Below are 24910 nucleotides of genomic sequence, written 5' to 3'. Positions count from 1 at the left end.
CAAAGGATTAAGTAGAATTCATGATTACAAAACAGTGGTTTATGTTTTCAAAGCGAATGTTCATTCCCCACTTTATCCTGAAAAACAAAGCATGAGGTCATTTTTGATTATGGCATTTTCAATTATCGGTCATTTTTTATCAGCAGCAATAGATGCCTGCATAGAGAAAAAAATTCATTTGAAAGATTGTCAGTGTTGCTGTTCAAGAAAAGTACAATAATGCTCAATAAATTAGACTTCACAGTGCTAAGATTTATTGGACGTGTTACTGCGTGAAAGAAATCGAAATAAACCCACTGACGCTTTTCCTGTCTATTCAAAACCCTGGTAAAAATGAGCCTTTGGGAGGAAGGCAGATCTTCTGATAGACAGAGGCTTAGCCCTTGTTGGTGGTACCTCCAGTGCCTCCCCGTGCCCGGCAGCCCCGCAGCAGCCAGGGGCCAACCTTGTGGCTGCACAGAAAGCAAAGACCTTGGAGAGCCTGCTCTTAAAACCTGCCAGATAACTTGTGTTTGGCTGACTTCTCATTTGGGTTACGCAGTCTGGCTTCTGTAGGTCATGTGAAAAGTACCAGAATGGTGTGCTGCAGATTAATTTCTATGGATCTGTGATTTAATTTGACGTATTTTTAAAGAAAAACAGCGTGTTTTCCTTTTCACTAGAGTTTTCAAAGGAGGTCAATATTCTGAGCTCTCACTAAGAAATGTTAGCTTTTAAACATCTTTCTGAGTATAAAAATGGTTATTTTAAAAGGTCCTGAAGTTAAGCACTTGAAATGATTAAACACCACTAATAGCAAGTGAGACTTATAGCAAAATTAAGTGAAAAAGAGAAATGGAAAATTACAGACAGAGCTTTTCTCAGAGTGATTCTTCTCTATTGTTGTTGTCAATTATATTGCCTGTAGTCTTCAGCTAAAACTGGGATCCTGTTGTGCTGGGCATTGTAAAAACCTGTAGTAAGATGCAGTCATTGCCTTAAAGAGTTTTCAGGCTAAATGTTTGAAAAAAAATTAAAAAATAAAATAAAAAAGTAATTAAAATCCTCATTTTACAAACAAAGTGTGAAAAAATTAAATGCATTACCCCTGAAGTGGCACAGGGAAGCTGTGGTAGTTGCTGAGAACTGAGCCCAGAGTTTCTAAATGTCAGATGACAACATTTGGAACGTCGCAGAATAAAACCCATATCGTGCAACTCCTTTACATCACGCAGGACCAAGAGAGAAATAGGAAATTACTTGTAAAAAACCCAGTCTAAACTGTTCACTACAGAGATGGAAATAACAGGGTTATTCAAAAATCCATTTTGCTCATAAATTTTGGACAATCATCTGAGAGATTATTTCCAGAATTGATAATGTATTAATTATGATAATATGATATAAATAATAATCCATCTGGTTCCAAGTGCATTGGTGGGAAGTCATCCTCAGGATGCCTCCTTTAATTTTGAAATATTTTACCTAGCCGGAGTTGGTTTTCAGATGGCTCTTGTATAGTCTCTAATAACATACATGTTTTCCTCTGTGCTAAAATGAAGTCAGCCATCTATGATTAGACATAGAAGACAAGACAGCTCAGAGATTAGTGAACTCTGACTCGTGAAAGTGGAAGACGAGATCTATTTGATCATAAAGCCCATCCCATTATCAGTGTAGTATTATGTTTTATTCAACTCTTTTGCGACAGGAATGATATCCAAAAGAATTGAGGCAGACAAGATGCCCTCAGAAAAATGAATTTGCTTTCTGTATCACATGGCAGGTTTTGTCTCCCAGCTGCTTCAGGTGAGCTTTAGATCATTTTATGGAGCATCAAGCAGATGCAATGCAGAGTGATCTAAACTCTCACCTCCCAGTGCGCAGCAAGAAAGTCGGAGAAAATGCGGCAAGCTCAGGGGATACGGGATGGGGCAGGAGGCGCAGGGTGCAGGCTCGCAGCTAGCAAAGGGGATGGTGAGAATTAGAGGGGACTGGGCAGAGTTTGCTGCCACTGATCTGTCAGAAAGCAAGCTCCTGTCAGCAAAGACGTAGCGAGCAGGGCAAGAGTTGTTCATAAAACTGTTAAGCTGCCTCACCTATTTGCTCAGAGCTTTCTATATTGAAAAAAATTAATTGTCCTACTTTGATATAAATAAAACCTTCTGGTCGTCTTTGGGGAGTTCACTGCCAGAGTCAGTCTAGAGGCAGCCGCCTCAAAGCTCTGCCTGTCATCAGGTCCCATCAAATAAATCATTAAAAATCCTTTGAGGCAGGAATCAGAAGCCAAACCATCTTCTCCCTCCCAGCCAGGCTGCAGACTGTCTGCAGGGCTTTGGTGTTTGCTTCAATGAATATCTGACTGTTTTTCACAAAACAAAAGAGTGAACCCTGGAGGGACTGAGAAAGATGATTGGAGAGTACCTTGTACCCTGTGCCTACTTAAGTCTTGCTTTGTTTTGCTTGGTTCAGGACCTGGCTGTGTCAAGGTCTCCCACCCTTACAGCATGAAAATAAAAGATCCTGTTTATGCAACAGTTGTGAATATAAAGCATAAAAATGTCAACTTTTCTGGAAATAGTAACATTTCTGATTAATTGTATGGGTTCTGTGTTTGTGACAATTTTCCTGTGTGCTGTGGCTGTGCGCATAGCAATGTTAGACAAAATGATGATTATGCTGTTATGACACGAAAAATGAAATACATTATACAGTTCATGCAGGCGTAGTTCTTAGGGGTAATGCCCCGAATAAGATGTGTGTGACACCGAGTTTCTGCTGCCTGCCGAGGTTACTGGTTTCTGAGGTTTGTAGCTGAACATGCATTTCTAAACAAGTAAAGATCTGAAGCGTTCAGGTGTCTGTTTGCCCCATCCATATGTGCATATAGTTCATAAAGTCAGATCATTTAGGAATTGCAGCTGAGAAGCAGCCCTGGAATATTGTAATGTTCAAAAGAGCCTGACTTTGGTTTTTCCAGAGGGAATTCTGATCTGTTGTTTTGGGTTTTTTTCTTTCAGCCATCAGTCCAGACTTCTCCAAAACACTCTTGAAAAAGTTAACTCTTGTTAAAGTGGGTGGTGAAGTAATCATTGAGTGTAAGCCGAAAGCTTCCCCCAGACCTACTTATTCTTGGAAGAAAGGAAAAGACATCCTAAGAGAAAATGAGAGGTAATGTCTTAAAGTAACCATTTCTTTCATTAGCTTGCTCCAACCCAGGGGCTTTCAGCAATGAAAGCTAAATTTGTCATTAATAGCTTCCCAAAATTGACTTGCAAATAAATGTGAAAACAGCTACTGTTCAATCTCAAGGAGCTGGGGGTGAGATTTCTATTCCCATTGTGTTCATCCCAGTCTCTGTGTACTATTAAAGCATCCCTGCCAAGAAGCTGATAAAGACACATTCTAAAAAGCAAATATTTTGCCTCTACCTTGCTCTAAATAGCCATTGTTTTTCAAAAAATTTCCCAGGAGATAAAACCCTCCACTGCAAATTACACTGCTCTGGTGCATTACTCAATGTCCCGCAAACAGGAATTATTTGGGGCCATTAATTAATTTGGCAGTCCTAACACCTGACTTGGAGACGGCTTTTTTCAGACTGGCCAAGTAATTTTTTTTTTTTTTTTTTTTAATTCAAAAGGAGAGCATTAGTAAGAAGTAGGAGCCTACCTTCCACATTCACATGCATGGTTTTGCAGTGATTTGCTGTTGACTGTGTAGAGGTGCAGTTGTGTTACCTGTCCCGCTTGGGCAGCGCCTGAGGGCAGGACCCAGGGAGCTGTCCTTGACAGTCCACCAAAATATGATGTGCCACTTGGATTAATGGGAAAAATCCTGTCGTGTTAGTAAAGGTCAAAAAGCCAGAAAATACAGGAAATAGTTATTTTTAAAAGCTTAAACCTGTTAGAGCTGTTCTTTTATCTTGGCAAGTCTAGTCTTGCTCTATCCAACCTGCCTGCCCGTAATGGACGTTGAAATATATACTACGGTGATGTATGCGAGTATGCGAAAAGCTATAGTTCATTTAGAGCCAGATGAGTAAAATAATGAACAACCTATTTCTGACTTCCTTAGCTCCTGTTACCTGGTCTTTACAAAGCTATTGTCTATGGACTGTTCGACTTCACCTCTTGGGATAAAAAGAGTTGGGTGATCAATTACGCAGAGCTTCCTCTAGCAGCCAGGGTACAAAGCTGTGCGAGGTCAAAGTTATAATAGATCAAGGTATATTGATTTTTAAAACTGAAATAACTTGTTCTTCTGGTGAAGATTGTGCAAAGGATGGGACGTATTAAATACTGGAAGTTTTGGAGTGTCAGCCCCATGAGCTTCCATCCGTCTCCCCATCCTCGCTGGCACAGTCCGTAGCTGAAATGTGCTGTTTTCTCTGACGCTGTTCTCCTAGGCATGGCACAATCCTCATTTTAATTTAGGAGTGAGAGAGAAAGCGTTAGTTTATTTGAGCAAGTGCTTAGGAAAGGAAAGAAATGTGAGTGACTGTGTTTCTTGCTTGGTCACTGCTTGTGCAATGCTGACAACAAAGTGATATTTTTTTTTTTTTTTTAGCGCTACTCTCTCATTTGCATAATTACCTCAAAGTTGGATACTGTAATACAGCAGAAATCTCTGGATCCTGATTTCCAAAGGGAATGTGGCTGATAGCATAAGTTTAGGTGGCAGCTCGGGTTGCCTGTGTGTTTACTTCCAAATAACTTTTGAACTGATTATTCGATGTGGATGTTTCAGCTGGTTTCCACCAAGGTTAAGAGAGGAAGCTCTTTTGTGAAAATACACAACTGGGAAAAGGAGTCACTATTATTTCCCCTCAGTGAAACCCTGTCACCTAAAGTCACGCCACGGTAGACATGAAGGAGTCCGCACCAGAGCAGCCCTGAAGGGTGCACAGGTGTGTAAGGAGTGTAAGGCTGTACCTACCGACCTTCCTGACCGACCTTCTCCGGAGGCACATAGGCAAGAGGCAGGTATAGTCATAAAAACTTGCTAAATAGTATATACCTTGCCGTCTGCTGGTCACAGTCCCACGCCCAGGCAGACTCTGGGCAGTGGCTGGGAGGACGAGGGGTGAGTACAACACAGTCCTCCGAGCAGCTCAGTGTTGAGCTGCAAACCGCAGCGGGGCTGAGGTGTTGCTGCTCGTGGCAGCGGCAGGCTCGCTGCCGCGCTCCTCCTGTTTCTGCCAAACACACCACGCCAGAACCGGGAGCTTCCCACCCGGGCACCAAGCCCTGGATGGGAAACCAGACGTGAAATGCGCCCAAGCAGGTGTGAAATTTTCTGCTACTTCAGCCCAGGGGTTTTTCCGCCAGCCAGATCATCCAGCGGGGCCTATCTGGCAAAATGTCTTAATGAACACCGCTCCATTGACTTGGCACTTGGACCTATTTAGTTCTTATATGCAGTTGGTTGTGTCTCCCGTGGGGCCAAGGGTGTTGAATCCTCGCCATCGTCTTTATTAACCACACCATCCTGGCAGTCTGTACCTGGAGACTGTGTGAAATGCGCAATTAGGAAATTATATTGTCTTACGTGATCATGGATGGCATTGTTCATCAGCACTGTCTGACTTCACAGGCAACAGAGGCCAAGTGCCTGGTCCTCTGCTTAACGTTGCTGTATTTCTGGTTTCTTCGACTGCCGAAACGTTACCTCCTTCCTGCCGTCCCGGGGCACAGCAGCATTGACTGGAGTCCAGTCCTGGTACCTCCCTACACCCACGCTTATGTGTGGGCTTCAAACAAGAACTTTCTTGGCTGTTGAAAAAATCTGTTGAAATATAGGAAGATGCCAAGAAAAGCTGTTGCTGAAATCTCTTCATCTAGGGCAAAAAACAGAACTTGTAGACAGGCGTGGGAGAAGAAACTTAAATGAAATCTCTGTTTAAACTGACGTTAAAGAGTCCTTCGAGTTTCAGAGAGGCACCTGAACATCTGGATACTTTTCCAAACTGAACTTGATCCTGTGAAGGTTAATCAATATAGATGATCCTTCCAATTCCAGGTGGAGTTAAAAGCAACGTTAATATGTCAGTCCTTGCTTTGAATTCTGATGTACAGCCTGACGGCTGCCATGGCAATCACTCGAGCATTTCTCCTGGGGCTTGTGTGACTTTTCGGATGGAGTGTAATGTTAGGGACTCCTTGCTGGAGACAGAAGTAGTGTGCATCAGATTTTGCTGCCGGGACTCTTGCTCTGGAGGCTACTGCTGTCCAGGAGGCAAAACTAAGTGTGTTGTTCAATGTTTGCCCAGAGGGCAGAGACTACCATGGAAAAAAAGAGCTTTATTGTTTTAGGTTTCATATTCTTCTCTGGAGGCTGAGGTAGTGTGTACTGGACCCCTAATGAATAACATGCCCTGAAGGTATCTCTTACTGGTGGTTGAGAACTGTGCAATTGTGTTATTAAGAATTCTGCCCTGGGGTACAATTATATTATTGCAGTCATTAAAGGCAGTTCATCTCCATAATAATGGAAATCCTGCCTTGGAGGCCTAACTGAGTCAAAATAATGTTAGTAGCCTGACTCCAGAAGGTAAATTTTATATAGAAACAGCTATAGCACAGATATAGATATATTGCAGATGCTGCTTGGAAACAAAGACTATTTCTATATGGGTAAAAATACAGAGATCATTTTCTATCCTTGATCTTCCCTTCACATTTCAGTGCAAAACGGCTGTTACACTCTGTGGGAAAGGTCTTCAGTCCTCTTAATGCCACTCCGTACAAATCAGCCTCGTAGGGCCACCGGTAGAGTAAGAGCAGGTGAGTCTGCTGCCTGCCACAGTACCTCCCACCTGCCACACCATCGGGGCAGCAGACATGACTAAAAACACCTACCCTCTAGGAAACCCTCGCTCAGGAGCAGGGGATACCTTTTAGATAGGAATGGTCACCATAAAGCTGTGCAGGCTGCATCATCAGAGAGACAGTAGTATATGAGTAGTGTTTAGGACCCGCTGTTCCAGCACACTCCTTAGGCAGAAGTCGTTTTACCCTTTCAGTATGCACTGTTACGCACATAACCTGGAAGTTTGAGCTGGTTGTGGAGATCTGCAGCTGGTAGGAGTCGTTCCAGAAGCCAACAAGCACTGGGAGCTCAGGGTGGAAGTGGTGTCTTCTGGTCGTTGCAAAACTGCAGTGTGTCTTTGGGACATGTCAGATCGTTCATCAGACAGAAAGATTTGAGTTGAGTTCAGAATGTTTTTCACTTACCATTTGGTTCTCTTATATTCTTATTTCCAGGTATGTTTAACCTCCAATCTCTTTCTTCTGACTCAACAATAGGAGAAAAGAGATTTTGGAGAGCTGGGATCCCATTACACAGGTTCTCTTTTCTCATGTCCCAGCTACACCAGCCTGAGTCAGAAGTGATGCTGGACTTAAGCCTGTGAGATTGAGATGGAGAGCGTTACTGCCCAGCTGCCCGAGGAAGGCTGGCGTTCAAAACCAGGCAAAAACTCCTCGAGTGAGGAGTGCACAGACTATAGAAGCCAGAACCTATGGTTTTTATTTAAATCTCAGTGACTCTTTGGTCTTATAATCTTATGTCTTCGTCCCCTTGATTTATGAAATAATGTAGCATCTATGGGATTGTATACATAGGATATAGGCATCATACAGGCATTATATAGAGACGTGGTCTTCTGCAATTATGTGAAAGACAGATGATTCGAACTGTGCCTATACTTCGCTCCAAAGCCGTCTCAGGAACCAAATCAATCATTTCTGGATGTCAGTGGGGGTTACAGAGGTAGAGGGTAATTTTACATGAGACTTACCAATATAGAACAGAAATCCATAGTTACCCAAGTCTGGAAAAACTTCCATTAATTGATGGCTCCTGTATAACACTGAAGTGAATGAAAGCAAGTCCTTAATGGAGAGTTTTTCCTTTAAACTCCTGACCTCCTAAAGCTGAGCATCCTCCAGTCCACAGTATTTCCCATTTGTGACAATTATTTCCTGGCATTATGTTGTATATATTATTCATCGGGAGAAGGAGGAGAGGAAGTCACAGCAGTCAGATTGTTTTTGCAGGATTTTGTTAATCCTCTCATAATAATTCAATTACATCTAATGCCATAGCGTTAAGATAAATTTGTTACTGAGACTAGTGCTTTAAAACCTTTATTTTCAGGTGATCTTATCACAGAAACCTTTCCATTTCTTCATAATTATGCTGTTGCTCCTACGGAGAACTGCGCTCAGTTGCAAGTGTGAGCAGTTCATCCTCGCAGTGTGGAAATCAGAAGTCCCTGTAGTCGCCGGCTTGTTCGTTCGGGTTTCCTGGGTGCAAGAGGGAGAATCAGGCTGTGCGTGATTAGAGACAAATCCTGGAGCTACGCAGAGCGCTGCCAGCTGAAATTAAAATAAGCCTCTGTCACAGCTGCTCCCACGCTCCAAACTGTTGGAGGAACGTCCTGCAATGGAACTGTAATTCTCTTTGAACTATAGATCAGGAACCATTTTTAAAATAATTTAAACCAGTTAATTCAGCAGTTAAAACAGTTCATTTTAAAACAATTAAATTTCCCTTAATTTTCATACAGTTTTCCATAGCCTACAAAAAAACAGCGTTGCAGTCCAACACACCTGCAGGTGCTGTCACGCAGGTGCGCGGCGTCCGAGGACTCGGCCATGGGAGCGCTGGGGTTTAACGTTAGAGCTGAGACTGGTCCCGTGGTCTGCGTCGACAAACTGGGGCGTTTTGTCACTCCACTGCACAGATTGAACTGTCTTTTAATAACTTACCACCAGAGGCCGTTTTGTTAGAGTATCTTAAGAAAATTTCTCATGGAATTGGTCAAGGGATATATTTTGCTGTTGGCGTGGAATGATTTTGCTGGAGTAGCGTTGGAAGGGGTTGTTAGGCACTGCTTTGTAAGGCAAGATTTGCATCACTTCCCTGCAAGTCTTTCCTCTTTTCTCAGGTCTTGTTTTGGACTCACAGAAATTACTTTTAATTTACATGCCATAATGGTAATAATTACATTTATTTATTTCTCACAGAGTGTTTCGCTTTAGATTTCAGTCTGTCAGAGAGACGTACTGTCACTTCCCAGAGGTGAAGCTGTAGCGTTGCGTGGTTCAAGAGCAGATGAGGGAGATGTCGTGTTTCAGTCTCTTGGTCTACCATGGCCTCCTGCTGCGCTCACCCTCCTTTGCTCCCCGGACGTAGACTGTGTGCAGGAAAACCAAGATTGCTTTTGTTTAGGGAAATACTATATTTCTTGTGGTTTGTTACCAGCCACCCGCCGACGTGTTGATTAGCCAACGCGCAGGACAGGCTGTGGTACAGCAGCGGGGTGAAGCATTTACGTCTGGGCTAGTGCTGGCTCTAGCGGCTGCCCCGTGGGAGAGCCCTGCTCTGGGGTGCTTCGGGCATCGCTGCGAGGAGGGGAGCGGGGCTGGCAGTGTTGTCAGCTAGCTCGTGCACTTGGTAAGAGCTTGCACGTGTCAAAATTTAATGTGTATTCCCTTGAAATAATGAGTGTTTAAAATATGTACACAATGGTCTTCATTCCTAATGTTCTCTTAAAGCTATTGGAAGTCACATTTACCCCACCACCAGACATGTACTCAGTCCAGGAGAGAAAAATAATTGTACTTTTAAGCCCTAAAACAAATTGCTCTTCTTCCGTTCTTGTTCATGTAAAGCCCTTAGATCATTAGAGCTGTTTCTTTTCTATGAATATACAGTGCATGCATTGTTTATACAGTTTAATTGTAAGGAAAGAAATTCATAAAATACAAATGATGTTCTGTGCTGGTAGCAAAGAATATGGAAGTGTCCAATTAAACAGCCACTCACTATGACTTGTATAATAGCAACATCTGTTATCTTAATTAAACAAGTTTCTGTCTAAAGGGACCCTCATAGTGCACTTTGTTAGAGCAGGATCTGACCTAGATACTCCAGGCATGCTCACTATCTTTATGGAAATTTTCCCAGTTGGTCCCATTATCTTGCAGTCTTGACAAGCTTTGTGATATATGAGCACACTCTTGCACACAAAAAGGCATACTGCTTAAAGCAGGAAGATTTTTTTATTTTTTGTAGCTGAAAACCAATAAAAGCGCAGAAAAGCAGCATATAGTGGTGTTTACCCGTTGAGTTCAGTCACAGAACCACTTGGAAGTGTAAAGACTGCCCGGCTAACTCGGACCTTGTTCAGGAGAGAGAAACTTCCAGAAAGTGGTCATGATTTGTTTTCAAAACTGGCTTATGTGCTTCAGGATTTAAGTAATTTAGGTCCAGATTTTTCCAGGTATTTCATTGCTGCTCTCCACCGTAGCCTAGAGTCAGAGACGATCTAGAAGGGTAAGTTCCGTTTTGAAAGTCCTGGTGCCCTGGTAACTTCTGAAAAGAAGATGAGGACTTGAGGCTGGGAAGGAGCAGTGGGAGTCCGATGAGGACCCGGGGCTTTGTACCGATACGCAAACAAAAACCCAAACAGAGCCTCCCCGAAATTCCAGCCTCGTCAGAAGGAGACGTTGCCCGGGGCCCGCCGGGAAGATCAGGAGCCCCGTGCTCAGGGCTGTAGGACACCAGGCAGCTGTAGCTGAAAAGCTTCTTCGATACGTTAATACACAGCTGTGCCTGCAGGCTTCTTAATACGGGCAGTAAATGTTAATTTGTTCGTAAAGAAGAACGCCGTGCGATGCAGGGGCTGCCAGCTGCTTTGGAAAGGAAGCTGAAGTCCTGTCCTGGGGGCAGCTGAGCCTCTCCGTCCCGTCCTCAGTGCCCCGGCCGGCACGAAGTCGGCGGGAGTCAGAGGGTGAAGCCCAAAGCGGCAGTCTCTCCTCCCAGGAGCTGGAGGGATTGTGGCCAAGGAAAAGCAGAAAGTTCTCACCTGATTTTTTTGTTCTCTTCTGCACTTCAAAACTGTTCAGAAAGACTTTTCTCTTTGGAAGAGGTTAGCCATGGTTTTCTCGAGAGTTCACATCCTAAGGACCTCCTCACAAGGGTTGTTGATTTACAGCCCCCTCAGTTAGGTATTATTTCTGTAATGGGAATTTTAACATATTCACTTCGATGCTATGTCATTTTGAGAAGGAAAAATTGTGAAATCAGACAAGAAAAGAAAGGCTTTTCTCTTATTCTTTCAGTGTGTCTTGAGCTTAGAAAGTTGTATAAATTCCAATTTTTTATTTGTTGCCTCAAACTTCCTAATTAGTTGTTAATTACTTTAAACAGCTAGAAAGAAAATGGCAGTATGACAGACAGCGCATCTTTCCCAGTCTGGTGCCAGGGTACAAACCATGGTAATATTTTTATACTGATTACTCGAGAGATTAATTGCCAGCAGTGGCTTCTGGACACGCGGTCTAGTGACACTTCAGCAGAAAATAAAACCTCAAAGGATGCTTCCTTTTTTTTTTTTTGCATTAATTGTGTTGACTGTCTTCTTTTTTAAATAAAGCACCTGTGCAATTTCTTTAAGGCAGACAGGTAACCAAACCATCAATAACTTGTCGGGTTTTCATTACATCCTGCCTAGGCAAAATGAAAAATGACACCCTGCAAATAGCTGTTTGAAGTTTGAATCGACAATGCAGCATTCATCTTAGTTTTCAAAGACAATGGCAGAAGATGGCTCTACTTCATTGGAACATCTGAAGTAACTGGCATGTCAACTTACTTTAACCAGTTTTCTGCAAAAAGAGAACTAAAATGAACCGGAAACCACTTGATTCAATGGTCAGAGGTCTTGGACTGTTCATGGACTGTTTCCCAGCAGAAGCTGGTTTTAGCTCTGTGTTGTTCTGGAGTATCACAGTGTGTTTTAACATAAGCTCGTCATGGCTGTGGGTCTTTCAACTCAACAGTAAATACTTGTAGTTTGGTGCGTGCTAACAGTAAAAACCACTGATCTGAAATACGTTGTGTGATCTGAAATCCGTTGGTGAAAACCAATCACTTTTGCCATAGTTCTCTTTAGGAGTAGGTCACTAACCTTTCCTTGGTTCTTAAGGATAGTTACATGGACCTGTTGTCTTTTCTCTGTGTGCATCTGGAAAAGATAATAAATCCTGTTGCTTTTGTAGTTTGAGACCTCTATCGTATACTTGTATGCGTAACCCTATAAATGGTATCTCCACAAAGCTTAGCTGTCCATCCGTTTCACTTTAGCAGCTTCCTGATGATTGAACCTTTCTTCAGCATTGATAGTAAGTCAGCGACTCCAGTTCATTCTTGTATTGTCTTTTCCTTCTGTTCTTGAGCAAATGTTTCTAGCAAAAGGTCACCTGAGAAGGGTCAGAGATATATTTAGAATCCAGATGTGGTGCTGTTTTATTCTGTATGTGTAAAGTAGTTAGGCTGATCCCTAAAATTTGCACATTCATTTATCTCCTCCTGTAGAGCTAGGAAATTATTTCCTATAACCAGCCACAAACTGAATGCAATCCCAACCTATGCCAAGTTTCAGCTGGTGTTCCAGAAATGTGACTCTCTCTCACACCTTGACACGGTCTCCTGTAACATCAACAATCTGTTCCCGTTTTCCCAGCAGATTATTTTCAGCGTGGTGCTATTGTAGTACTCAGTGATACACATGTAGGACATCATTGCTACCACTGCTGCTGCTGGAACAAGCTTGTGACCGCAGCCCAGCCGTGGTTTGACCAAACTCGCGGTGCTGCTGCGACCCAAGGTATCTAGAGAAGTCAACGGGCCTTTACCTTGGGGCTTGCGTATTAATTTTAAAAGTAGAGCCCTGCTTGCAGAGGTGGGCAAAAGTTGAGGATGAAGCATCCAGACAGCCCCATCTCAGAGGCATCAGACCTCCAGGGCATGGTAAGACGTGTCCCGAGTTTACACATCTCTAACAGAAACACTGTCACTCACTGCGTCCTGTTAAACAGCTGCTGCTTTTCCTGCTTGAGGTGTCTCATCTTCGTGATTATTAAATTCATCTCTAGGTACCGTGCATAGGGCTACAGATTATTTCTCCCTCTCTGTAAAGACGCTCCAGGGAAGGAGTCGTCCCTCCCCGCAGTGCCGTTGTGTCGGAGGCGGCAGGATCTGCTCCCAGCAGCGAGGCGGGTTTCTCTCCGTTGTGAGCACACGCTGCAGCCAATGCTTCCAAAAAGAAGTGCCTGCAATTAGTCTCCTAAATGCGATTTGAAATTGATGTGTGGTTTGTATTTGTCCTTCAGTTGAAGAAAATAGTAACAATGATTTTAGTAAGTCTGTAGCATTTTGAAGGAAAAAGTTATTATCAAATATTTCTTCTCTTGGATATTTTCATGATTAAGAGCAAGAAGGTAATGATTTTACAGTTAGGGCCACACTTTAAGAAACACATGTTTAAAATCCAAGGAAATAATTATACGTCTATGGGGGAAAAAGGTTTCCTAATGAACTTTTTAGACAACCTACCAGACTTGGTGATATTTTTGATGATTATTTAAACATCGTTTTAAGTCATGTAAATGTGTCTTTGGATCTTGGAAATCTATGTTAATGTCAATTACAAGTGGAGTGGGTCATTTATCTTTGTACTGTGGGCGTTTTTTGTTGAAACTAGAGGACGTAGCATGTTGTATTTGAAAGACTATGCCTTTAGGCTTCTGTTCGGGTGGTATCAGCTGGAACAAATAAGCTGAGAATGCATTTACTGCTTCTGCTCTAATCTCACGGATGCTTCCAGAAATGGTTTGTGTCAGCAGCTGGTGCACAGAAAATCTTGCACGGATTTTTTTCTCATAAGAGAATAATTTTTATGAGCTTCAGTGGAGTTCCCTTTAACGCTCATGTTCTCCAATCCTCCGAAGCGTTGCTGTAGGTAGAGGGTGGTGGCTTGTCCTCCTCGGGGAAGGAACTGCTGGCGATGGTGGTTGGAGGCTGCGCTTCCAAATTTGATTCCTTGGATTTTCACTGTCCCTCTTCATAGACTGGGAGAAGTCACTTAATCTCCGTGCCTCTGGCTATAGTCACTGCCCTGAAAGAATGAGCATAGCAAATATTTCACCAAACGTTAGGTAGACTGAATGCAGTAGTGGCTTCACAGCACCTGCTGCTTTCTACTCAAGATTCACCTCACTTCTGAGTGCGAGAGAGTACTTTGTGGGGATCCGCGTGTCTCTGGGTGGGTAGTTGTGCGTAAAGGGACGTTCTGGCCTTCCACGGGGCAGATTGCAAGTGTGCCTTGCCCCTCCATCGCCGCCAGCAAGAGCTGCTCCGGGGGAAGAGTCCTGAGGCTGCCGGTGCGGGTGCGGAGCATCCCCATCCTTCACGGTGCCATTGCGACTTTCCCGGTTTATGGCAAACAGCCAACTTCGTCTGTAAAAATAAACTGCGAAGTTGAAGAGCTCTGTCAAAAGGGCAGTTTCTCAGGGGGGATGATCTTCATTTCCCACCAAAATCAATGGAAAATTGGCTCTTTGCACCATTGGACCCTTCCAGGCTCTGAAAATCTTCCCAGATAGCTCAAATTATCATTGCCTCATGTCTCAGGAATGAAAGTTGTAAAAACGAGCTTTCCTTTGCTTTACTCAAATCTGCTTCCTCAAATATTTATTTTCATGACATGGTCTTTCTTAGTGTATTTATTTTAATTTTGTGTGTAGTGAAAAAAGAGCAGTAAGGGAGAGAAGGCAAAAGGTTTCTATTATTTGAAATTCACCACAGCCTACTCGTTTCCTTCAGGGTCCCTAGCAGTGTTTGTGTTTGGTTTTCATTTGTTTCTCCCCATTATCAGCATCCCTTACGAAAGATATTTTGTAGAGAACTGTTCTTCCTAGATAACCTAGGGATATTTTTATATTTGAATTATGACTCTAGGCATCTTCAAACAATTTACATGAAGTCTCTAATAAATGCTGTAAATGCTCCCTTCCTTCCCTCCCACCACCCCACTCCTTCGGGACGAGGTTTTGTCACGTCCAGACTTGTCTGAAAAATTTACAGGCAAAAGGGAGGATGATGACAAAACACAGCTTTTGTGCTTATAGATATTAATATAGGTTGGATGCAGTATTATTTATTTGGACTGCTCCGTCATTGCAGATAAACAATTTGTTGAAAAAGAAAATTGTGGGAGGCTCCTCAGGCTCTTCAGCTCCTTTTAAAATGCATCTCCAGCAAAGCTTGTGGGAAATGTTCTACTAAACTCAATGGAACAGGATTTTACCTCGGTTTATTTTGAGCAAATATAGTTCTTACCTGAAAATTAATTATAGGGAGTTTGCTGTTAAGAGACCTGCCAGTTGTCATGGATAAGGAAGGCCTTATCTAATGCCTGCTTTCACCAAGAGAAAGACACGTACTAAATTAAATGGGCTTTGACTGAGGCTCTAAATTAGCTCAGGCTTTCCTGTGAACCATGAAAAGACAAGTAGTTATAGACAAATAAGTACCGAAGCAGCTGTAGGTGGTTATCTAAATCAAAACTAACAGGTCCTCGACAAGAAGTTGCATATGCATAGCAGGCTGCCTGTGCAGTATGACTGTCCACATCAGGTGTGAGTTTAGATGGATGATCAAATGGAAACCACTGTAATGCCAATCAAACAGTATCGTCCTGCGTTTCACTCGGACTTATCCTAACGGCCGTTAGACATGGACCCAACTTGTCCCGTCCTCGCTCATATTGCTGTCCTGACCATAGCCCTCAGGATGCGTTGATGTCCGACGTTGGTGGCAGTGCAGACACCATCCATTTCACACCCGTTTTCAGAAACATCTGGGGTAACAGGACGTGGGTGAAGCCTAAGCCTGGAAAGTCCTGTCCGCTTATGGGGGAATGCTGAGCATTTTTGGCCAGTATTGACGTAGTGTAGGAAGTCTCAGATGGCATGATGAGGTGTGGGTGAGGGTGAGGATCAGGGCTCTCCTCTCGCCCTCTCTTCCCTGCACACCAGGGACCATTGAGGGTGTTCAGTGAAGCCCCCGAGAAGCTGGCTTTGACCTCGGCGTATACTTTAATGGAGATTAATGTCATGAAGCAGAAAGCTCTGACCTTACTGTTAGTTATTTACGCAACGTAAAGGTTGTAGTCACATGCAAAGACAGCATCCCAGGGCCACAGAAATTATTAGCTGTGGACCATACTCCGAACCAGCCCATTCTTCAAGTGACAAGCAGGTACTCGTTAGCGGTGTCCCTGATTCCGGGGAGGGCTGTGCTCCGGGCAGTAAATCCTCCCTCTCAGCCAAACCTGTGAGTATTTCTAAATTTCACTGTGTTTTCCTGAAATAGCCTAATGGCCAATACTGCTTTTATGAGATCGTTTTAATAATCCCAGTCTCTGCCTCATTGCATGGGAAGCATTATTGAAAAGGTAATAAACTGCTACGAAGACATGTGATAGAAATAGAAATAATTTTATAAATAATGCAATTGCCTGGAATCATTTACGTTTGCAGTAGAGTTGTGGCATGGAGCAAAGTTGCTGTTAGGCTAAAAATTGCTCTAGATATTCCTGCCTATGAACTATGGGAAAAGGCTGAGCAAATACACCGCTGAGATTGCAGTCTGGTCTGTCTCATGCTTTTGGTTTCCTCCTCTGTTTCCAACCCCCCCAGCCCAAGCGAGGCTCCGGAGGGTGGACAATAGGCCATTCATCATGTCGGCTGAAATACGCTGTTTTTCACAGGTACATTTAACCTAAATCCTCTCTCAGAAGACGGATTATCTCTTAGAAGAACTCTGGCACGACAGCCTCTTTTCAATAGCCACGTCAGCCACTGCCACAAAGGCTGTACATGAAGGGATCAATGGTAGTTTTATCTCAAATTGCACTCAGTGTGTGTTTCTTCCAACTGACATTCATTTAAATGCTTGCTCTAAGACATCTTTTCTCCCTGTAATAGAAAAAGGATCGGACATCCTAAGTATTGTTTCCTGGGGAAAAAAAAAATTAAAATACTCACTTGGCTAAGCACAAAGTATTTCAGGTGCATGTGTTTAATCAACAGTGAAAGCAAGTGTAGTTACGCTTGTATTTCATAAATTAAAATGCTAAAATTATCAGATAAGAAACAACATACCTTATTTCATTGCAGCAGTGCTAATAAAACCATTTGAGAGGGAAAAAAAAGTCACTTTATAATTATGAGCACTTTGCTCCAAAGAAACATTGGAGCTCTAATCTGCAGTCCAGTAGTTCTGCTGCCCGCCTGCGTGCTGCGTCCCTCGGGAAGGTAACCGTTACCGTCACACACACAGCCTGCCATATGCACTGCGTTTGTAGTCCATTCATATTCCACATGTTTCCATCTGCTGAACAGAAAAATAGAGGGCAAGCTCAGAAGAATATATTGAGGGATACCTGCAGTATCATCTGTCTGGTGCAGATCTTCTGTCGGTGATGTGTGTACTTTGTGAGTTAGAAAATAATTCGCAAGGAAAAGGTTAGCGCATGGACCTGCTACTTGTCCGTGCAAAGGCTTTCACCCTGGCTCTGCAGTGCTGATGTATTTGGTTCCTGGACCCGCATAGATTTTCTTTTAATTAAACAACAGAGGAAGATGTTACAGTAGATACTATAAGTCTGGGATTTTTACGCAAACATTCTGTCAAAGCATGAGGTCAAACCTGAGCAGCAGGTCGTAGGCATGTTTTGGTAGATGCAAGTGATGCAGTCAGACACCCAAAGGTCAGATTTCCTTGGAGCTGGGCTGGAGGTAGTTACTGATACTCAGTTTTATGATGTGCTGTGGGAGTTTTGCAGTTTTCAGTCATCGTTTATATTCCAAATAAGGGCTTGATCTCATTTTCAGGAAGTCAGTGATAAAACTCTTAACTGATCTCAACAGGACGTTTTCTATCTCTAAATGCATATGTTACTGACTGAGAAATATTTATCTGCTCCTGGGAATCCTGCCCAGCAGTGGGGAATGCTGCCGTGAGCTACATGAATCAGATCTATTGTGCTCGATTCGGGGTTGGACGTAACATAACCTGCTGATGGGCCACTTAACAGATATGGCAGATGTATCAAGAGCTGAAAAATAAGCGCTAATAGATCAGACCAAAATGATTATGAACTGCTATTTTTCCTCATACTGCTCCAGGTGTGCCTGACCTCTTCCATCCGTTTCCAGCAGCTGCTGGAGACACTGGGTAAGTTAGTATTGCTACACTGATCCAGGCAGCTGGCCGTGCTGATGTGGCCGTGATGCCGAGGTGGGTCCTTTCTGGGTAGCTTGGGTGTCTTTGAGTAGCAGCAGCTGTAGCACACACTTAGATATTTTTCATCCGTGAAGACGCATCTTTCTCCTTCATATGTTGTTCAAGGTTCACACCAACCAAACAGACAAATGCCTTAAGACGCTTCCATTCCTGCAGAGCTGGCAAAGGGCACGCGCAGTCCTTGGGCATGCAGCATCAACAAGAAGCTGCTGTGGAAACTGTGTGCCTGTCGGTTTTGGAAGAGGCTTCTTTAGGGTAACGCAAAGTGTTCAGCTTGCAACTTTTTACGTTTGCTGCTGCAGTGGCAAAAAAAATGGGCAAGGAAGGCTAGAGAGGAATGTTTTCAGCATTTTTAAAGGTCCTTTGTCCCCAGAAGAGTTTTGATCAAAACACTGACAAGGTCAGCTCTTCCTGGGGTACAACCCAAAGCTTCGGTTTAGGAAACAAGCAATCCTTTTATCTCCTAATTTCAGATGTGTCTCTGCTCTCTGTGGACTTGAAATCTCCAGTTGACAACACAGACCAACAGATTCTTTCTTACAAATGCTGTGTTTAAAATAGATGAACGACCGTTATATAAGGATGCTAAACTGTCTTATATCATCTTGTTTTTCAGATGGATATATTTATCATCTTTGATTTTTTTCTGATAGTAGCAGTGACTATGGTTAGCAGTAGAGCAGTTGCATTAACCTGTACAAGAAGAGATTTACATTTTTAATTGTTGTTACCACCGTTTTGGTTAGTAGCATCAAGGAACCCAAAACATTCAATAGCAAGTCAATAGCTCATTTTTTGGGTTTGTAATGGTTTAAAGAGGTGCATACTCAGCAACCAGCATTCTGTTCTGAAGTAATCTGCATGTTTATCGGAAATGTGGGTTATTTTTATGTCCTCCTAGGCATCTTATTAGAAAACATTCTGGGGGTGTATTTCAGAAGAGGAAAAAAGCACTGAACAGTGCTTCATTTAATTTGAACTTTGTGTCTTGAAAGAACTTTTTCAACCAAATTGCTAAAAGTGGTTGATGAAGGGATGTTTACTTTCAAGCCAATTAGCAGTTTGAGAACCCTCAGTGGCCTGAAATGAGCCTCTCCTCTTGTTTAATGCAGTTATGTCTGCAAAGAAAATTTGTGAATAAGCAAAATCAGTGAAAGTCCTTCCTACTTTCTCAAATAACTGTAATAAATTTCAAAGTGTTAAAATAATTACTTCTTAACTTCGAACACATTGGATTCAAATTAGAGGACAAAACATTCAGTGTAGAAAAGCACCTTCAGCAAAAAGAGCGACATAACCATAAGGCCTCCTAATCAATGAGTCACAGTAAGGTTTTAATGGTCTGTTTCATTTTAAAAAATTCAGTTGACTTGCACGATTGTTTGTCAGTTTTAATGCTGGTCATTTACAGGAGCGTGCAGGGAATTACTTAGTTACCAGATGAAAATTAAACATGCCTGGAGCCTCTCCAGGGATTGGGTTCGGAGAACTCGGTGCAAGTCCCACCTGAACTCTTTGCAGCGTTATACCGGAGTTAAAGGATGCCCCTGTGCTCAAATTGTAAAGCCAGCCGGCTGTGGCTTTCAGCTTAGAAATGGAAGGAAATACAGACGGCACTAGCTCCCTGAGGTGTGCCAAAGCCACTGGTGGATTGACTGTCCTCACCCAAAGGTTGCCTCTGGAGCAATCTAGTCCCCGTTAAATACGAACTAATTTTACACTGGGAATAAAGACGACTTAGAAGGAAACCAATAGCACGAGAAAGACAGAGACAGAAAAGGCATTAGAATTTGAAATTAAAGCTGGCTTCATCAACAGATGCAATTAAAATTATCTATGGAAGAGATTATCCAGTAAAGAGGTTTCAACCATATGGCTAAAAATAAAGCATAAATAAATAAAAATAAAATCTCAACTGTACAGAAATAGTCTAAAACATCACTTTTTTCTGGATTTTTTGGGATAGCAAAAATGCTGAGGGTGTGAGTGCAGAGTCTGGCAGGGGCAGTGCTGGAGCCGGGTGGTCCTTCTTGAGCTGGAGCATATTGCTGAGCTTGTTCTGTCGTTTATATTGATTTGAATTTTAATGCATGCCAAGGGCACCGTCAGCTTTCAGAAAGGCACTATTGTTTCCAAAGACCTGAAATTGATAACAGCAGTACATAATTCCTTGGGAGCTCCTGGTGCTGCCGCTGCCCAGGCCCCTGCACTGAAGGCCAGTGTGGCAAGTCCTGTGCTCCAGTGCACATTTAATGTAATACGTGCATTGATTTGTGCCAACATAGCAGTGAAGATAAGAGACAAGTAGCTATATACTACTCTCTTCCAATTACTGAGCTGGAGCAACTCCTACAGAAGCAAATACATGGCACTGGACTCCTGCAAAAATAAATTACAGTAGTGAATGTTACTGACTGCAACAATTTGGAGACCTATAAGCCAGTTGAGAAACTTCTATTAATATCACTGCTACTGATGTGTGAAGTATAACCTCTGTCCCTGGTCTCTGCCAGCTGGCCTGCATGTTGTGCTGCTGCAAGAGTGGGTCAGGGAGAGGCTAGCCAGGACGGAGATTTAGTGGCTGCTGTCAGAGCATCTCGCACCATCTTCCTCCTCCTTGCTCAGTACTGTCGTTGTAAAGACGCTCAAACTGTCCCATCTTTTGAAGCAGGTCTGAGTAGCCCGTGTGTGCCCATCAGGGGAGCGTGGCACGACAAAAGGCACCCGCACCGGCTCCCTTAGGTGAGATGATGTCTCCTGGGTCTCACTGGAGACCATGTTCAGCCCAGTGGCTGCAGCTGGCAGGAGCTTGGGGAGCCCCACGACTGGCGTGGGCAGATGTCCTTCGTGCTTGTGTTCATGCCTTGTCCCACGCAGGTCCTTGATTCAGCTGCCTCAGTGCTGTACCAAGGCTGCAAGAAAAGGCTCGTGCTGATTCATGCAGTCTGTTTCTTAAAGCCTTCTCAGGTGGGAAGTGCCATCTGAGCACTTCTGCAATGGCAAGTATTGTTCGCGAACTTTCTTTCCTCCTGATTTCTCAATCCAGTTGCGCAGAGCTTGATTGGCGTTAAGGATGCAGGAAGGCTTCTTCATTTTCTTTCAAATCAGTTAAATTGGGAAATAATTGAGCAGGAGAAGGCAGGAATTACTACAAGATTTTCAATGCAGGTCTGAACGTGGCTGAAGAGGAGAAAGCAAATTGTGCTGCAAGACATGATACTGAGCAGACAACCCAGTATTTTGCTAAAAGAGGTGATATTAGGCTGGGGGAAAGGTTTTTCTGGAGTCTCCTTAGATGATGCCTCCACAGGGCACAAGTCATTGATGTTTCAATGGGATTTACTGGGCAGGATCAGGTTTTCTGTTTCCATTTACTTAGAACAGAAGAAAATGGAACAGGAGACAAAGCTAATTTTGAGAACAAGGCAAGCCTGAAGTGCAGCCCTCACGCAAGAGGAGGGGCCGGGGATCACCCCAGGAATTAACGTGCCATCCTCGCCTGCCTCCCGCCCTCCAAGAGACATGTACCGCTGCAGATAACACTGTTTTGACGAGGAGTACGTATGTGAGGAGGGGACGGGAATGAAATAGGATTTTTTTTTTTTTTTAACCTGCAAGTGCAATTGCAGATAAGCCCCACGGGCTGAGTTATACTGCAGGCAGAGAGGTGGAGAGAGCGGAGCGGAAGGTTGGCAGCGTGGTCGCCTTGCTGAAAAGCCATCAGCCTTCTTGAAAAAAAGCAGCAATGAAACACCTGCTTCATTGCATCTGTTCGGCAGAAGCTTTTACATTGTTAAGCAGCGAGCATGGAGATTTTTAGATGTAGCCTGCATACCACATGTTGCAAGGGTTGTCATGGTGAGTGCTGAATATCAAAGTACAGACACGTGTAAAACCTACACAAGCTGCTGGTGTGTAAATTAAAGTTGCCCTCAAGTAAAGACACAGAAAACTCCGGTAAATGCTGCATTCAGTATTTATGAATTGTGTCCTGGGAGATTCTGTCAGCTAAACTCCCTCTGTAATGGGCAATGGACTGTCTGTTGTTCAAACTATCAATAATTAACGCAAACTCAAAAGAGTTTTATGTTAACTTAAAAAATACATAACTTTTGTGTCTGCTGTCTTTCCAGAATCACTGTTTTGGATGATGGGAGCCTCCGGATTGTCAACGTCACCAAATCCGACGCGGGAAGTTACACCTGCGTGGCCACAAACCGCTTCGGGACAGCCAGCAGCACGGGGAGCTTGGTTGTGAAAGGTAATTGCAATTTTTATTGCGTATGACTGATACTCCATTTTAGCGTCTAAGAGCGTCCCAAGCAGGCCCATGCGTGCTGCATCTTTCCTCTTCGATGCTGATGCAAGTGGAGCCCGGGGGGATTAAAGTGTCTTTTGCATCTCAGAAACCTGCTGAGCCTCCTGGGTCAGAGGCAACGTTAAGAGCAAGAACATGTCTGTGTCGCACTGACCGATGGTGCTTACAGCAAGTTAATGCATTTGTTTTCACACGTAGTTTAAAATTATACTGCAAATGATATGGGAATTGTAATATAAAGCCAAGTCCCTAGTCCGTATTGTTGTATGACTTGTTTCTAGCAATGGCCAGTAATCGTGCTTGAGAAATACTTGCTGTCGCTGCAGCCAGCTATGTCCTAAGATTCAGTTTTGCAAAGGACTTGCATAAAGCCATGGCATTTCTCTCTGTGGAGAAGTGTTGCCCTCAGCATGCTGAGATTAGGTGGTGTCCTTTCAAAACATGTCTTATCTAGTTCAACTTCATTTATTCTTGTTATTCCTAAACTTCTATTATATTTTTAAAAATCTTCCGAACTCTTTAATACATCTTGTCTTGTTGCAGAATGATGCAAGAGTTTCACCCTTGCAATTCAATGTCATAGCACAAACTCTGATTTAATTTCATTATTTCTTATCCAGGGCTGAATTTCTGCATTTCAGGAATTCTAAGTGTTTATTCATGTGTGTTCAGAATTTTCCTGTCAAATATTTTTTTCAAAAGCAAAAGCTATAACATTTGACAAAATTACTTAAAGTGATAATTTGATAAAAACCGAGAGACACTGGCAAATGTCTTAAATTAATTTTTGGCCTGCTTATGAGTAGGCCGATGTCTGATGAATTATTATAGGCAATGAATATATAGATTATTACACTTATAATCACTCTCCATCTCCTTCTTATTTGGGGAAAAACCTATATTGGATAACAAATCAGGAAAGATTGATTACAAAGCAATAAATCAATCATAAAGCTCTAATGCTGTCAGTTTTAATTCTCCCATATATTGACATTGATGGATAGTATTCAGTTCGAGGCTCTCTCCATCAATTATTTTTATGGTATATAGGGAATACTTTAAAATGTTTCAATGCAAGTTTTAATCTGTGGTTTTTATAGTCGGAGCACATTTCAGCAAGTAATGTCAGGATCAGGCAAGTGCTGATAAAGCTGGTGAGCCCCTGTTAGTTAGGAACTGCAGGTGACAGTGGTACAGCAGCAGATTTTCTCCGAGCAAAATGTTTGCCTCTACCTTAGCTATCCAGTGAGGTACTTGTAGTTAGATGGGATGTTTCTGGGGTTGTGCTTCATAGCACTTGACCTTTCTGCTTCCCGCACGCCGAGGGGCCGGCAGAGCAGCCCCAGGGTGGAGCGCTCTGTTATCCCTTCCTATCTTCTACAGGTATTTATTGTAAAAGGAGTGCTGCAGCATATTGACACCAAGAGTTCTTCGGGTTTGGAGTTGATTGGAACAGCTTGTATGGCATTTGCCCATGCCCATGTCGGGCCCTGCAAACAAAATAGAGACAAGGGAAGATCAGCTTTAGATCTCTGTATGGGCTGGCTCTGCCTTTTCTTAATCTGTGTTGTCCTAAGGAGGCATCCACAGCAAATAGTTAAGAAAGCAATGCTCAGGGAAAATGAACCTGAAAAAGACCTTGTCTATTATTAAAAGGGTCGATCAGCTACTGTTTGCCCCAGAGCAAAACTGGAGAGCAAAATGGTAAACACAGCCCAAACGTCCTTCCCTGGGCTCCTCGGGGACCGCAGGCGGGTGGCGCGTGCTCACGGCTGGAGGCACCGGCTTTTCATCTCCAGGCTGGGCACAGCTGAGGTCTTCCTGGTTTTCGGAGTGCTGCAGGGCACCAAGGGGGTTGAATCGGGGTCTGCAGTTCAGGGACCGCTTGTACCACCGTAAAAAAGCCAATCGTTGAAAATAGGACTGTGTTTCGTTTCTGTTATTGAAGAGTCATGCTTCTGTAATTCGTGGTTTATCCTTTCTTCCTCGCAGTACCCAAGGAATAGCCCCTAACTCTGAGCACAATAGTCAGCAGCTATTGTACCTGATCTTTGGGTTCACGTGGTTTACAAATCGCTTTTCTTTGCGGTAAGGTTATAAAGGATTAGCAAGTACTTTTTTCTCCCTCAGTGCTCCGTTTTAACTCAATTCCATTAGCATTAATGGGAGCGACACATGTGCATGAAGCAGAGAATAAACTCTTAAGCCCAAGATGTGGATATTAACAGCAAACTGAGAAATGCAATTTCAAAGTCTATCCCATAAAAAGTATAAAAGAGCAGAAACTATTCTGAACTCCAAATGAACTGTGTAAAATACTGTATTTTATACTGAAATGCTTGAGTTTCTCTGCCCTAAGTAAAACACCGGCAAGTTTTGACGGAAATATGACTGAATACCTTATTTTAACTCAGTTTTGTGGTGTACAAAAAGACTAATTTATCAGCTGAT

At 43.1% G+C, this 24910-nt stretch overlaps 1 protein-coding gene across 1 annotated transcript in view; it reads left to right on the top strand.

The window, feature by feature from the left end:
* The window catches only part of LOC142086084 (contactin-4), a 345243-nt gene that overhangs the window by 283493 nt on the left and 36840 nt on the right, over positions 1-24910 (top strand). The window contains exons 12-13 of the mRNA XM_075158605.1: positions 3000-3150; positions 22275-22402. Of these exons, the coding sequence (XP_075014706.1) occupies positions 3000-3150; positions 22275-22402 (279 nt within the window). The remainder of the gene's footprint in view (positions 1-2999; positions 3151-22274; positions 22403-24910) is intronic.

Source organism: Calonectris borealis, chromosome 10, assembly GCF_964195595.1.
Source record: "Calonectris borealis chromosome 10, bCalBor7.hap1.2, whole genome shotgun sequence".
NCBI lineage: Eukaryota > Metazoa > Chordata > Aves > Procellariiformes > Procellariidae > Calonectris > Calonectris borealis.
This window is presented reverse-complemented; position numbering and strand designations above follow the sequence as displayed.